Source organism: Centropristis striata, chromosome 3 (assembly GCF_030273125.1).
Source record: "Centropristis striata isolate RG_2023a ecotype Rhode Island chromosome 3, C.striata_1.0, whole genome shotgun sequence".
Lineage (NCBI taxonomy): Eukaryota > Metazoa > Chordata > Actinopteri > Perciformes > Serranidae > Centropristis > Centropristis striata.
Window position 1 is genome coordinate 10,357,949 of NC_081519.1, and position 13,916 is coordinate 10,371,864.

General features: G+C 39.2%; 1 protein-coding gene across 2 annotated transcripts in view; it reads left to right on the top strand.

Annotated features, from left to right (window-relative positions):
• The first annotated feature begins 220 nt into the window (after positions 1-220).
• The window catches only part of rbms2a (RNA binding motif, single stranded interacting protein 2a), a 32,498-nt gene continuing 18,802 nt past the window's right edge, over positions 221-13,916 (top strand). For both annotated transcript variants that reach the window (XM_059329171.1, XM_059329172.1), the window contains exons 1-2: positions 221-345; positions 13,141-13,304. In XM_059329171.1, the coding sequence (XP_059185154.1) occupies positions 274-345; positions 13,141-13,304 (236 nt within the window). In that variant the 5' untranslated portion in view covers positions 221-273. The remainder of the gene's footprint in view (positions 346-13,140; positions 13,305-13,916) is intronic.

Consider the following 13,916-nt stretch of genomic DNA (forward strand, 5'->3'; position numbering starts at 1 on the left):
TTATTCTTTCCACATTCTCCCCTGGTGAGAGAAATAACAGTGGGCGGTGAATGGAGTGGAGCTAATCCCCCTCTTCTCTATGGACCCCCTGTAGCCGATGCGAGGGGACCCCTCAGAGTAGCCCAGGGGCCAGCAGTGGGGGCCCCTGTCCTGCTGCAGCAGCAGCACCACTTGCAGTCAAGCAGCGGGACTCCAGGCTCTCACTTCCCCAGCTGCTGACGTCAGCTGGCAGCCTGGGCTGTTCTCGCCGCTCCGGACATAGCGCCGAGAAAAATGCTGCTCTCCGTACCGCCAAGGGCAGGAATCAACCCATACAACGGCTATAACAGCAGAAACAGCAAAAAGGTAAAGGCTTTCGGGATTTTCCCTTATTTTCGGTTTGTTCGCCCTGCAGGGCAACACGCCCGTGTCTGTCGCGACTGAAAAGGGCTTGTGACAGTGAGCTGCAGTGTCCTTGAAAAGCGAAACGTACTGAATTTAACTTCAGACTTCATGGAGTGAAAATACGGCGTACGGAGCCGCCGAGCTCCGCGGTGTGTGTGTGGGTGGGAAAATTAGCTACCGCTCGGTCCTGTCATTTTGGACGCCTGGGGTTTTATTTCGTAGTATTTGTGCGTGTGTAACTACAGTGAGGATGTCGATACGGCTCTGCTCACTCATTTGAAAAAAAGTCAATGGTGGAGAGCAACTTTTATGGGTAACTGTACCGTGTTGGGATAGCGCGGCTGAGGCTGGATGTGTTCGTGGAAGTGGGGGTAGGGAGAGAGGCAGGCTGAGGGGGAACATGTTACAAAATGAATTCTGCCTCTTCCTCCGGACTCTCATATTTAGCATTAAATCAGCTCTTCGTTGTGTCCGCTGCCGCGTAAGTTTGCAAAGTTTTTTTTTTCCTCGTTTCCCATCTGAAAGCGGAATATGCCCCACCCCTTGAAAAATCCCACCACACCATGATGACTACATTCCCAGAATTATGAATCGCGCTCTCGTCGTTATATTCAATGTTGACATTGTCACTTTTGTAGCAAATATGAGATAAAAGGATGCTCCAAACAAGAGTTAAGACGCAGCAGTGCAACAAAATTAAACACATAAATTACAAAATTTGGTTGAAAATGCAGAATTATTCTGGTTAGTGATAGGAGAGCTGGATTTTGAATTTTAATAACTTCTTCTGCTTCCTAAAATCCTTTTTCCTGAGTATTGCATAAGGCAGGTTGCTCATATATTATGTGTCTCCTCTCTCTGGACCATTAAGGCGTAGTGTTGATGGTAAAAGCTCTTTCATTATACATGTTGTGATTTTACATCCATTAGATTCACAGCAGCTCCTGCTCTTGCTGCTTCTCACTACCTGTGTTTCTATCTGCTCCTAACTCTAAGTGGCATTTGGAAAATGTATATTGACATATTGTCTTTGTGAGATCTTGGGCACCGCCTGGCTGCTCATCCCTCCCAGATCTGATGTCAACACCAGTGTCTGTCTGAGGAAAGCAGCTTTGTGTTTGAACTGTTTGTTACACGCACACTCATACACATAATTTGAACTCACATCACATTTTTACTGAATATACAATAATGGGCAGGCATTTACTTGAGCTACAAGGCCAGTTCTCATTTTATTGCAATGAGGAGACTATTTGATGAACAATTCCTTCATTAAACTATCAGGGCGAAACATTTTTAGCTCACCAGGCAGGGGACGATAAAAATGTTACATGTAACTTTTAAAAAGGAAGTACGACGTATGAGCAATCAGGAGTGTAGTTATGTAAGTGTCCGCACTTTCAGTTTTCATTCTGTCAACCTGGCCCAGCTGTTTCTGACAATATGCATCAAAAGTGTTTATTATCATAATATTATAAGATAAATAAAGTGGCCAGGTAACCATACAGTGTAGACACGACGGATGCATAATATGGATTTTTTTCAGCCAATACAGATAACCGGTAATAATAACAACTGATACTTAGCTGCTTCTCATGGTCATTACCAATAGAATAACCCATCATTCACATTTTGGTATTTTAAAAATAAATCCATGACCTGTAGTTTATGCACACTTGAGAAAAAGAAAGGCTAAACTGAATGGATGATGTAATATTGCATAGATGTTCTATAAGCTGCAAAGATTAGTTGATCCATTATTCAACTAAAAAAACAACATTCTGTAACTATTCTGATAATCAACTAATAACAAAAACATTAGCTGGTGCCAGCTTTTGTAATGTGAGGATTTCCTGCTTTTTGAATGATGGTCAGACAATTAATATGAAGATGGCACATTGAGCTTCGTCACGATGGGCATTTTTCAACTACTTTTTCAGATTTCATAGAAGAAAATAATCATCAGGTGGATCCATAATGAAGATTTGTTGTTAGTTGCAGCTTTAATGAAGCTTGGGTCACTTATTCTTGTTTTATATTTAGAATTTAGAGTGGATTAAAGGAAAGTTGAATATTTTAGGAAATAGTTACATGAGTTGATGCCGATCTTATACGCTAAATGTGAAGTTCTCAGATAACTAACATTGCTAAGCATAGAGACTGGAAATGGGTAAAATGTTGGCTTTGCGGCTTCCATTGGTAAAAAAAATCCACCAAACGTAAACCCCCAAAATGTTGAACATTTTCTTCACTGTGGCTGCCAGTTTAGTGAAGTGTATTATCATTATATATGCAGAAAATGTAATGTTATTTTATTTTCCTATCGTCCGTTATATAGTCTATTCTGAATTAAGTTCAGTCTGTCAATCAAATTGATTAAAAAAACCTAGGCTCCCATGCAAAAAACTCTTTTGTCAGTGAAATTACGAGGGAAATTTAATTTCTTGTGGATTGCGCTGTTTCTAAAAATCTTTCTGGTAAAATCTGCATATGTCCGCAGATGGAGGATGTTGGGTTGAACTGATATCTAATACTTCCTGTGTTAAAGTAAAAGTGAATGTTTTTAATAATAAAAAATATATAATAAAATAATAATAAAATCTTTTTTTACACAACAAACATACTCATTTAAGCCCAAACCGTGATCTTTTAACCAAGTGATTTTGGTGCCTAAAGTTAACCAAACTACAACTGTTTCACAACGATAACCACATGTTTAAAACTGCTTCTGTCAACCTGAGGAAAAAAAGTGAATGCAGTCTTGTTATATGGGAATGTAATTTTTACTAGACAGGTTTGCCTCAGGCAAGTTTTCTAGGAACCTGTGAAAACATGCCAGCTGAACGGACTGAATATAAAATATAATGAACTAAGATAACCTTTATTAACCTCAAACAGGGAAAGTCAAGTTGCAAAAAGTAACTTCAACTAAAAGAAATAGGTTGATAAATATTCATAGGGTGTAAGGATGGATGGATGGATCCTGTAAATCATTGGCTACATAAATACAATTTAATATGAACATCTTTTACTTACAAATGAATATAATGTAGAATTAAAAAAAGAAAGGAAATCAAGTTTCTCCTCCTGCTGTTTGTGTTCCCAAGCGTCTTTATTTTGTGGAGCCAAAGTTCAGGGTCAAGTGAGGTCAAGTTCCTGTGTTGTGAACATTTTCTCCTCCTTATTCTTTTTATCTCTTGCTCACATTCTGCCATACCTGAGCTGCACGAGTACACAAAATAAAAGCCGGATCACAAAATAAACATGCCAAGAGGTGAGAAAGCCGTCTTTGTGTGTGAGGTGATTACGGAGCTCGACGACTAAAGAGGCGCTTGGTTTCTGTTGTGCTCACAGCCAGCTGCTCCTCACCTGACTCAGCACCTCATTTCCTCCCTCAAATAAATAGAATTAATGCCCTCAAATCAAATTTGGTCGGCTTCCGTGTAAAGCTTCCAGGATGGAAAAATAACAGGAGGCGGCTTGTCGCTTCTCTAGTCACGCATCTCGCTCAGGGGCTCATCCAATGGCTTGTTTTTATACGCGTCAATCAGAGTTTTGTTCTTGTGTTGGCGGGAGGCCTTTTCAGTGTCAACTCACTGCTGCGATTAAAGATTTGGATGCTTCAACACATACTGTATCCATCAAAACTAGATGTGAAAAGAAGTGAAAGAAACACATTAACTGGAGCGTTATATTGTGACACGGATATTTCACTAAAGAGGTTATTCAGACGGGTCGGAATAGCAGAAGTGAAATCTCCCATACTTTATGATTTTACTCTTTCACTTTCAGCTCCACGAGCCTTCAGGCACAACAGTTTCATAATTCTTGCCAGTTGTGACTGACAGTGTTAAATGGGCTGTATCGCCCGCCTGAATTAAATTGAATTGAAATCGCATCGTGACAGATTGGGCTGTTGGATCGACTTTTGTGAGACCAAGCCACTCGCCCAGAAGATCCATGATAATGGGAGTAGACATGTGGGACATTGTTCAGTGGCATTTAAAATGTGATATGCTTATCAAAAAAAGTGATTAACTATACGGGTGGGTGATATGGCCCTAAAAGAATATGATCATATTTCAGTGTATATGACAAAATATATTTTCGAGTCTGTTTAAATGAAAATTGACCATGAATGTAATTTTTTGTATAAAGAGCAAATCTCAACAGTTCAATCTCAAAATTTACTCTTGACTCTTCAGTGCAAAATGGAAGTGTTAGAAAATAGTACAAATTAAACTGCAGATGTCAGTGGTGGGATGTAACTAAGTACATTTATTCAAGTACTGTAGTTAAATACAATGTTGAGGTACATCTTCATAACTTGCATATTTCCATTTCTGTAACTTTGAACTTCTACTTTTCACATCAAGATTTAAAATAAAAAATGTGATTTAAAAAAATAAATGAAACCACATAAAAGTATATTAAGTAGTTCAAATGAGCCCCACCTTTACTTTAACTTACTTTAACTTAAGTACGTTTTGAATGCAATGAGGTCATGAAGTAGGAATGTTCCCATTATCGAGGAATGCATTTTTTTAATCATATAAAAAATATGGTGAACAATATAATATGGCACAACCTCGAATCAACAATTTCCAGTGGCTTTTGTAATATATGCACTCTTTTTTTGGACAATATTTCGCCTAATAGATTAAACTTCTTCAACTTCTGACAGTTTTCTGAGTGTTTTTCTACTGTTTGACTGATTGACAGCTCTAGACTTTGTGACATCAGCAAATATTGTATTGTGATGAAACTTCAGATTGTGACTGTAAAACCGTCACTTGAAACTGAATAACACTTTCAGTAACTTCAGGAGAAAAAAGCCACAAAGATTATGGTTAGCCCAGATGTAATAATTAATTGATATAATACGTGACAGTTACTGTTTTAATACCTACAACATTGACAGTTTGTGTTAACTTTACAGATAAACTGTCCAGTCACAACACTGAGGACAAGAACATTTAACTACACAAAGAACCTGCAATGAAAATGTATTTATTAATAAATCATTTTAATTTGGTTAACCGTTGTTTATGTGTAGCTTGAAGAAGACTTAACACAAGACCTTTAATGCATAGGACCAGCATGAGTAAATTACATAAGCTTAAGTGAGTGTTGGTGACATTTATCCCTTAGAGTTTGCCCTTTTATAGCACCTTTATTTCATGTAAGAAGTCACCAAGTTCACATGTTTTCACTGATGACTATCGTTGTTCTTCTGAATGAGATGTAGCACAGGATAGTGCTGCTGCAAGAGTTGTAGTCAGCTGCCGTCTTATCTTAAAAGTCATCAGTCTAGCCAAATGTCAGATGTCAAGTGTTCTTGAATTGCACCAACATGGGGATCTTTCCTGATTGTATCTGTTTTACCCTACAGCAACAGTGTTACTGTGACCAGAAAGAGTATGATAAAATAAATCACTGTGATTTAATACAGTACATTAAACACCAGTCAAGTCTGTACAAGTATAGTTTCTATTATAAATACACAAACTGAAACCTACCTGAGAGGTAGAAAAGCCATCGAAAAACACAGTTTTCCTTCTTAAAAATGTCCCCAGTAATGTTAATTACACGTGGATTGGATTGGGAATGGGCAAAACATGAAGAAGCACCTGTAATGTACTTTAAAAAAGAAAGAAAGCATCACAGCTAAGCATTTAGCATTTGACTTCACTCGTTCGTCACGCATTATTAACATCCCACTTAAAACAAGATTAAAGTGAGGACGCTTCTTTTATGTTGATGAGTTTTTTGCTTGTTTAAACCACCAGTACCTTGGGTTTCACCAAAAACATTTAATTTATCCAACAAATGGGACAAAATGTAATAATGACAGGGGAATAAAGACAGTTCATTTTAAATACGATGTGTTTACATTGATACATGATCCTCTAAAGCCTAATTAATCCATATTTATTTCCATAGATTCAAAAAACTATCTGTACGCTTTTCCATGTAGTGACAAGTTTGCAAATTTTACAGCTGTGGTTAAGCCTCACAGCTCGTATTAATCCTTTTACCAGCTGCAGCAGGCAGCTGTTTTCAGCTATGATAAACACGACCAGCCCAACAACAGTTAAAGACAAAGATGCTCCGAAAGTGATAAAAGTGAATATTGGTGGGATGTACGATCCGAGGGGATTTATTGGAAACACTTATGGGGAAGCTATGGCACTCTGTGGCTTGTTGCTACTGAATGAATGTAACTGATACTCACCCAAATGTGACACTGACACGGAAACTCGATGCCACAACCAAACAGGCATACGTGGTCAGTGCATCCCTGATTTATAGAGAGTGAGAAACGTGCCTCCAATGGCATTATGTTGTTTGGATTGCTACATTTTAATGCAACAAATTGTGTCTGTTACTTTGTTTTGGAGTGCCTCCTGGTCATCAAAAATCATTCAGTGCAGCTTTGAGTTAAAGCTTCAGGAGATGTCAGTTCAAATTACAAGAAAACAAGCCGAAATATTCAATAATATGTGCGAGGTGATTTAGAAACCCTGTCTCAATTACATCCACTATAGAGCACAGACAAGACGATTTTGACTTTTACTTAAATGTCTTACTTAGTATGTATCTTGCGCCAAAAAAAAAAAAGACGACATCGAAGGTTTCCGTAGCAAGATTGTTTATATTTATATAAACAATCTTGCTACGGAAACCTTCGATCACAAAATCAAAACACAATGAGATTTTGTATATGTGAGCTTTATAAAGCTCACATTAGCTTTATAAAGCTCACATGGTTGAGTGTGTGTTTGATTCTAAATTGTGGCCATTTGCCATGACTCCCCTTCTCTCTCTCTCTTTCTCTTCCCCCTGTCAAGTCTTCTGCTGTACTGTCTAAGCTATATGTATTATATTAGGGAGAAAATATCCCCTCAAAAATCCATAATTGGAAAAAACAGTGTGATAATCTTGCTTTAGTTACATTTTCATTACACACCAAACATTGTTGCTGGATACAAACGGCACTGAACACCTGGGCTGAAAGTAATGTCATTTTTGATTAATGTGCAGATTGTTTCTCAATTAACTGATTAATTGTTTGGTCTAAAAAATGTCAGAAAGTAATAAAAAAACATCACTCCTAGTTTATCAAATTTGATGTGATGTCTTTAAATGTCTTGTTTTCTCGGTCCAAAACTCCAAAACATTCTATTAAACATGGTATAAATCAGAGAAAAGCAGGAGATCTTCATATCTGAGAGGCAAAAAAACCCAGTATTTTCTGCAATTTGTCGCATTGATTCAATAATAAATACATTACCAGAATAGTTAGTGATTTTTTTTCTGTTGATCGACTAATCAATAAGTCGATTAATCATTGCAGCTCTACTGAACACATTACATATGCTCATAGATAAACCACTGTCTTCAGATCTACTTTTTTCCTTATGTGCAATAAAGCAGCTGTTCTGCTGCAGTGACTCTGTCCTTACTGAACTCCCCCGTACTGTCACCTTTGTCCATCGGGCCCTCTGCCAGTTATATGTTTATCTATGTCTTTGTTTAATGTGTCAGATGTTTTGGATCGGTCCCAAGCTTCAGTGCCAACCGCATGAACCGACCAAGGTGAACAGGTAGAGAGGGAGACGGAGTCCTTGGAGAAAGCACAGCTGTCAGAAATCTGATGCCAAGTACCGCAGTGATGCCAGACACTCGGTGTGCCTCACATTTTGTTAGATCTCGAACTGAGCCGAGGGCCGGTGTTTGTCCATATCTGTTTCCAGGCTCCCCGGCTTTGGCCACCTGACCCGGCTTGAAAGCCGTGCATGCATTTGCATTTACGTGGTGCATGTGCATCAAGGTGCAATCGACAACATTAAGAGACAGACAGTTCTGCGATTAATAGGTGCCTATAAAAAGACAAAAGGAAGGGGAGGGCTGGAGACAGAAAGGAAGGAGGAATCAGGAACGAGTCTGGGCGTGAGATCGGTGTCGCTGTCACCTGGTTGGAATGCAGAGCTCCTCATTGAAATGGCCGTGTGATAAGATCAGGAGCAGATACAGAGGATTTCCTGCCTGCTGCCATACTGCAGCTCACCACTTTACTAGACACACAGTCCTCACTTAACCCTCGGCTAACGTAAAAAGACTACCTTCCATATGCACATAGATATCCGGCATTACAACAGATTAAATACATTTTTGTCAGTTTTATCAATTTGACAAACAGGAAATGATTTGGTTTTAGAAACCAACATCTATTCTAAACTGTTTGTCGGTGCTTCAAAAGCAAAGATTTTAAGCATCAAGTTATTTTTCCCATGAGTCATTTTCCTTGTCGGTCCTAAAGTGGAGCTGGTGCAAAGCAGCAGCTCAGCGGTGAAACTCTATACAAGCCGGAAGCTGCGCCCTCATTCAGCCGGGCTATAAATCTGTGCATTAGCATGTAAGTCGGTCAGCTGGTCAGACAGGCATGGCTCTTTCCTGTCTGAGGAGAAGACAGGCAGCCAGGACATGGGAAGGCAGGCAGGCAGACCCCCCAACAGCCAGGAAATCCAAGGAATTCTATGGGTCAAACTGGGGTCGACCGGAGAAGCCCCCACAGGGAGGGACGGAGATAAAAACAGAAGTGGAGTGAGACTAAAAACGGGTGGAGACCTAAACAGTGATATAGTAGCAAGTGTTTAACATGTTCATATGAATGAATCACCCCTGATATTCACCTCTTATTTTTATATCAACACATAAAATGTGCATCAATCAGAATAACACAAACAATTCAGGAAAGACACTTCCTGGTGTCTTCAGACGATTGATGTAAGTTGACATCAAGGTAAAGGAAGTGGTTTTATTTATGGAAGTGTTCTTGATTTTTATCTGAAGCCTGTTCCTAAAATACCCAGTGATATTTTTGAGCCTTTTGTTGTTATGTATTTGGAGCAGTTCAGCAGAGGAGAAAAAAAAATGCAAACCCTTCAAAACCCACATGTTGTCTCCTAAGGTTCAGGTTTCAGCTGGCTCTAAGGTCACCACAGTTGGAGAAAATACCTTACTATCAATGTGAGAAAGTCGATAAAGTGTAGAATGAATGGAATTAATCAGATTTTCTTTCAATGATACTTTATGTAAAATTAAGTTTGAAGTTGGCTAAAACTGATTTCTGAGGACACTGATACATGATCAACTCATCTGTAAAATAGGAGCAAATCATTGGAGCCAGTTGGAAAAAGTAATTGGACTATTGAAAAATCATAAGCGGCGCCCACCCAGCAACAGACTCGCGTTTCAACTCACCTCACAAACAAAGAAAAGAGCAATGACTGCAGTTGATAAAACTTAAAAATCAAGTGAAACTGAAAGGCTGATCCAAAAACACCCTGCTTACAGACATAGGTGTCACCAAAGAGAACTGAACTAACTACTGTAACTGTAAGCAAAGATACCAAACCTTCACTGTTTCTGCCTTCTTAAATATGAGCATTTGCTGCTCTGTGTTTTCTGCCAGTGCAAATTAAATATCTTTGGGATTTTGGACTCTTGTTCAGACCAAACAATCAATTTGGAGACATCACCTTGGTCTGTCATAATTTCCCAGAGGTAGGAGCTATATTGGTTGCAGTCTGAAATTGGATACACGAGTTGTTTGTTTCGAAGATCTCTTAGCAACTACTGATCAACTTATCAAAAATCAGAGAGTGGTATTTCAGCATTCATGCAAATTAAATGCATGAAGTCAAAGTCAAACTTAGCCTGAAATGTAATCAACGACCAGCAGGGCAGCAAAGACTGTTTCATGCTTTTGTATGTAGGTAAAAAATTATATATTTTTACTCAAAATCGTATGCAGCTTTTAAAGATTTTCCAAATCAAGCACTATATAGTAGAATAAGTGTGTGTGTGTGTGGTTGCAGACTGGTGATTTAAGGGGTTTTGTTGTGATGGTGTGCTCGTGGTTCAGTCTGCAGCTTGATTGGGACCTGGCACTCTGGTGAAGAGTGTGTGAACGAGATTACAGGTCTCTGCTGTTCTCTTCTTTCATTCACAAATTAGCTGCCTCCAAAAACATATTCATCATGAACTACACTGTGACACCATAGATAAACTGTTACGGGCAGGCTCGTGCTGTGTTTGTATGTTTTTCACTGGTGCTGAGAACATTCTGCTCCGACAGAAACGAGCAAACCCTTTTTGGAAATAAATGGATTGTGCTTCATTTATTATTCAACTTTACAAGTGGCAGACAGTTGATGTTATAAAAGAAATGTGTAAAGGATAATGCAGCTCAATTCACTGTCGAAAATATGTTTATTAGGCCATAGTTTGTTGTTTGAAATTTTTATCTGGATCTAAAAATCTAATATATATATAATCTTAAAAAATAACTTCTACAGTTTTGAGGATAAACTTAAAATACATATTTAGGCTGACACATTTACATATTAAGAATTTTATTTTGGTTTCTTGACATGGCAAAAAACAACTTTGGATATTTAAATTTTACTGCATCAAATAATTATATTCATCTTCGATTAGTCTGCAGCTTATTGTCTAGATTAATCAATTCATTGTTATTCCATAAAATGTCATGATATTGTGAAAAGGGTGATTTCTTTAAATGTTGTTGCTCCAAAACTAAAAGATATTCAGTTTGATATGAAATATATATTATTTAAAAGCAGGACGCATCCACATCGAAGAGGCTGAAAACATTTTCTGCCAATGTTTCATGAAAAATTACTCTAACAATCAATCTATAGTGGACTAATCATTGCAGCTTTAATTTCCTTACACATCACTGTGAGTGAAGGTGAAAATATCTTGAGCAGTTCTGTCTACATAACCTGCTGTTTGTGCATTTTTTTACAGGTAGATGTGTAAATATTCCAGGAATGAGAGAGATGAAAGGAAAGAATGCACACGCCTCTTTTCTTTGTTTTACTTTGAGCAGGTCGTGTGTCCATCTTACCTAACGTGAACAAACACACGCAGACTTTTCAGGTTTCTTCAGCCGCAGAGGAAGAGAGGATTATCTTTAGAGAAATGAGCCTGTTGTCGGAGCTGCTGCAGAGCTGCTGGCAAAATAGAGGTCAGAGGGGCCGTGTGAGAGGGGCTCCGTGCCTTATGGATGGCGTCTAATTAGCAGGATTGGTTGACGTTGCTGGTGGTCCTAGTGTGACCGTGACTTCATGCTGGGCCTTTCCTAAACACCACCAGTCTGATCAGTGACCCTCTCCTCTGCTGAAATTAACCCATTGTCCTCCTGTCGCCTCTGTCCAATCTCTCCCACAAATGAGCTGCTCCACCCCTGGCGGCGCTGAGCTCAGTCAGAAAACATATTTGCTCTTATTTCTTGGTAGGCAACACTGAATGAAAACACTTGGCTGTCAGAATAATGCGATTAGAGTCATTTTCTCGCAGCAAACAGATGCAACATTTGCCAGTTCTGGCGAGCCTGGTCTGCGCTCAAGTGTTGCTATTTATTGCCTCAGTCTTATTTGGAAAACAGCCAGAAGACCGATTCCTGGAAAGAGGCAGGTTTCTTTTTTTTCCAAGTGATAATGAAACCACATTTATCCCAATAAAAAAATGCTCCTCTGCGTGGTTACACAATCTTTTTTTGATTTCTCTAAGGAGAGACACAATCCCATAGTGAGAGGAGGTTGTTGTGCAACGGTCTTTCATGTTTCTAGTGGTGAGTCACGGACTAGTTGACTGCCATAGTTTACGACTAGTATTCACTGGCACTTAGTCCTTGTAGATTGATGTAATAAAGCAATTGGACATAAGAAATGAGAAGGATGTTGAGCAGTAGTTGAGGAAGATATCAGACTAGGACAGATGGCTGCAACATGAGCATGTTACTATGGTGTGCTGTTGCCACTCATCTCTTTGAATTCTCTGTGTTTCTGCTTTGTTTTGATAAATGGACTTTGTATGTAATGCGGACTGAACTGAACCCTGTTTTTCCACGTTGCTGCTCAGGATCTTGTTAACAGTTAACCTCAGATACAGTTTGAAAGGGAGATGTCAGAAGGACGGTGTTGAACCGGAGGTTTCTGTGAGTTTAGCAGTGCAAGCTTGAACAGATGGCAGCGATTCATTTAGAAATACCTGCTTTCATAAGTAAAATGAGAGAAGGAGTTGAGGTATAAAAAATGTCCACATCGAGTCTATTATTTAATTCTGCATCACCAGACTGACTAAATGTTGGTTTTAGATCTTTAGAGCTTTGGTTTTCGATATGAACCAAAGGATTTTTTTGTGGTTGAAAAAGTAAAAAAGAGGTTACTCAACACGGAGAAAGCATAAGAGGCCCCTTTTCCCTATACGGAGTAGGCAGCCAAGAGGCCCCACATTCCCCTCAAAATGCACTATTGGTGAGTGTTGACATGAGAGCTGTATGATATCGCTTTTCGCAGCTCCCACAAAATCATTGGTTTCATGCAGGATTGCTTTCTATCTCTCCACATCTCTAAACAGTCCTTGGGGTTTTTCTCACTTGGAATAATAACCACCATCAATGTGCTTGTCCAATGTTTGCTGCTGTTTGAGAATATGAAGTATTCCTACAATGACTTCTTTTGTGTGCTGATGCACAGTCAGGGGTGTTGCACAAAATATTGGACCCTTTACACAGGCATTCTCAATGGGCCCCTCCATGCATCCAAAGCTGTTCATTGTAGTATTTCTCCTCACATGAGGGCCCTGTATCCTCATTCCTCTTTTTCCTCCCAGTCTGACGCCCGTGTGCACAGTCAACAAATTCTGTTTCTCTCATTGCAGCAGGCCTATGTGTCCTCCGGCCACCAGATGGCGCCCCCCAGTCCCAACACCAACAGTAGCAGTAACAGCAGTGGGGGAGGGGAACAGCTGAGTAAAACAAACCTGTATATCCGCGGCCTCCATCCGGGAACAACGGACCAAGACCTGGTCAAGCTCTGCCAACCGTGAGTGATTTAAAAACAAACTCTTTTTTTTTATTGGTGGACTTCAGGTGGGCTGACGACATTTATTTTATTTTTTTTTATGTGGGTGGAGCCTCAAAAATTGCATGTGTTTCATTTATAAAGGAATAGTGTGACATTTTTGGGAAATTTGCTTTCTTGCTGAGAGGTGCATAAAAAGATCAATATTAATCTCATGTCTCATGTGCATGAAGCTAGAGCCAGGAGACGATCTTAAATACTGGAACCGGTGGGAAACGACTAGCCTGCCAGTGGTGCAAAGTATACCACCTTTATAGCTCAGTAGTTGGATGATATTGGTATTGCTTCCTTGTTTAAGCTGTTCACGTGCAGAAATTAGAAAATTAGTTATTTTTTTATTTCGCAGGACTTAATGATGTAACTGTAAAACGCAACCAGCGAGAAAAATACTCTGGAAAGTCAATCATATTTCCCAAAATGTCCATCTATTCTTTTAACATTTGCACAGCAGGAAAACAACTACTTGCTATGTAAAGATAGTGGAAGTGGAATAATGCGTCCTAACCAGAGAATCAAGTCACGCTCCCTCTGTGTGTCTTTTAATCTAGGCTTCTATTAGGTTGACGTTGTACT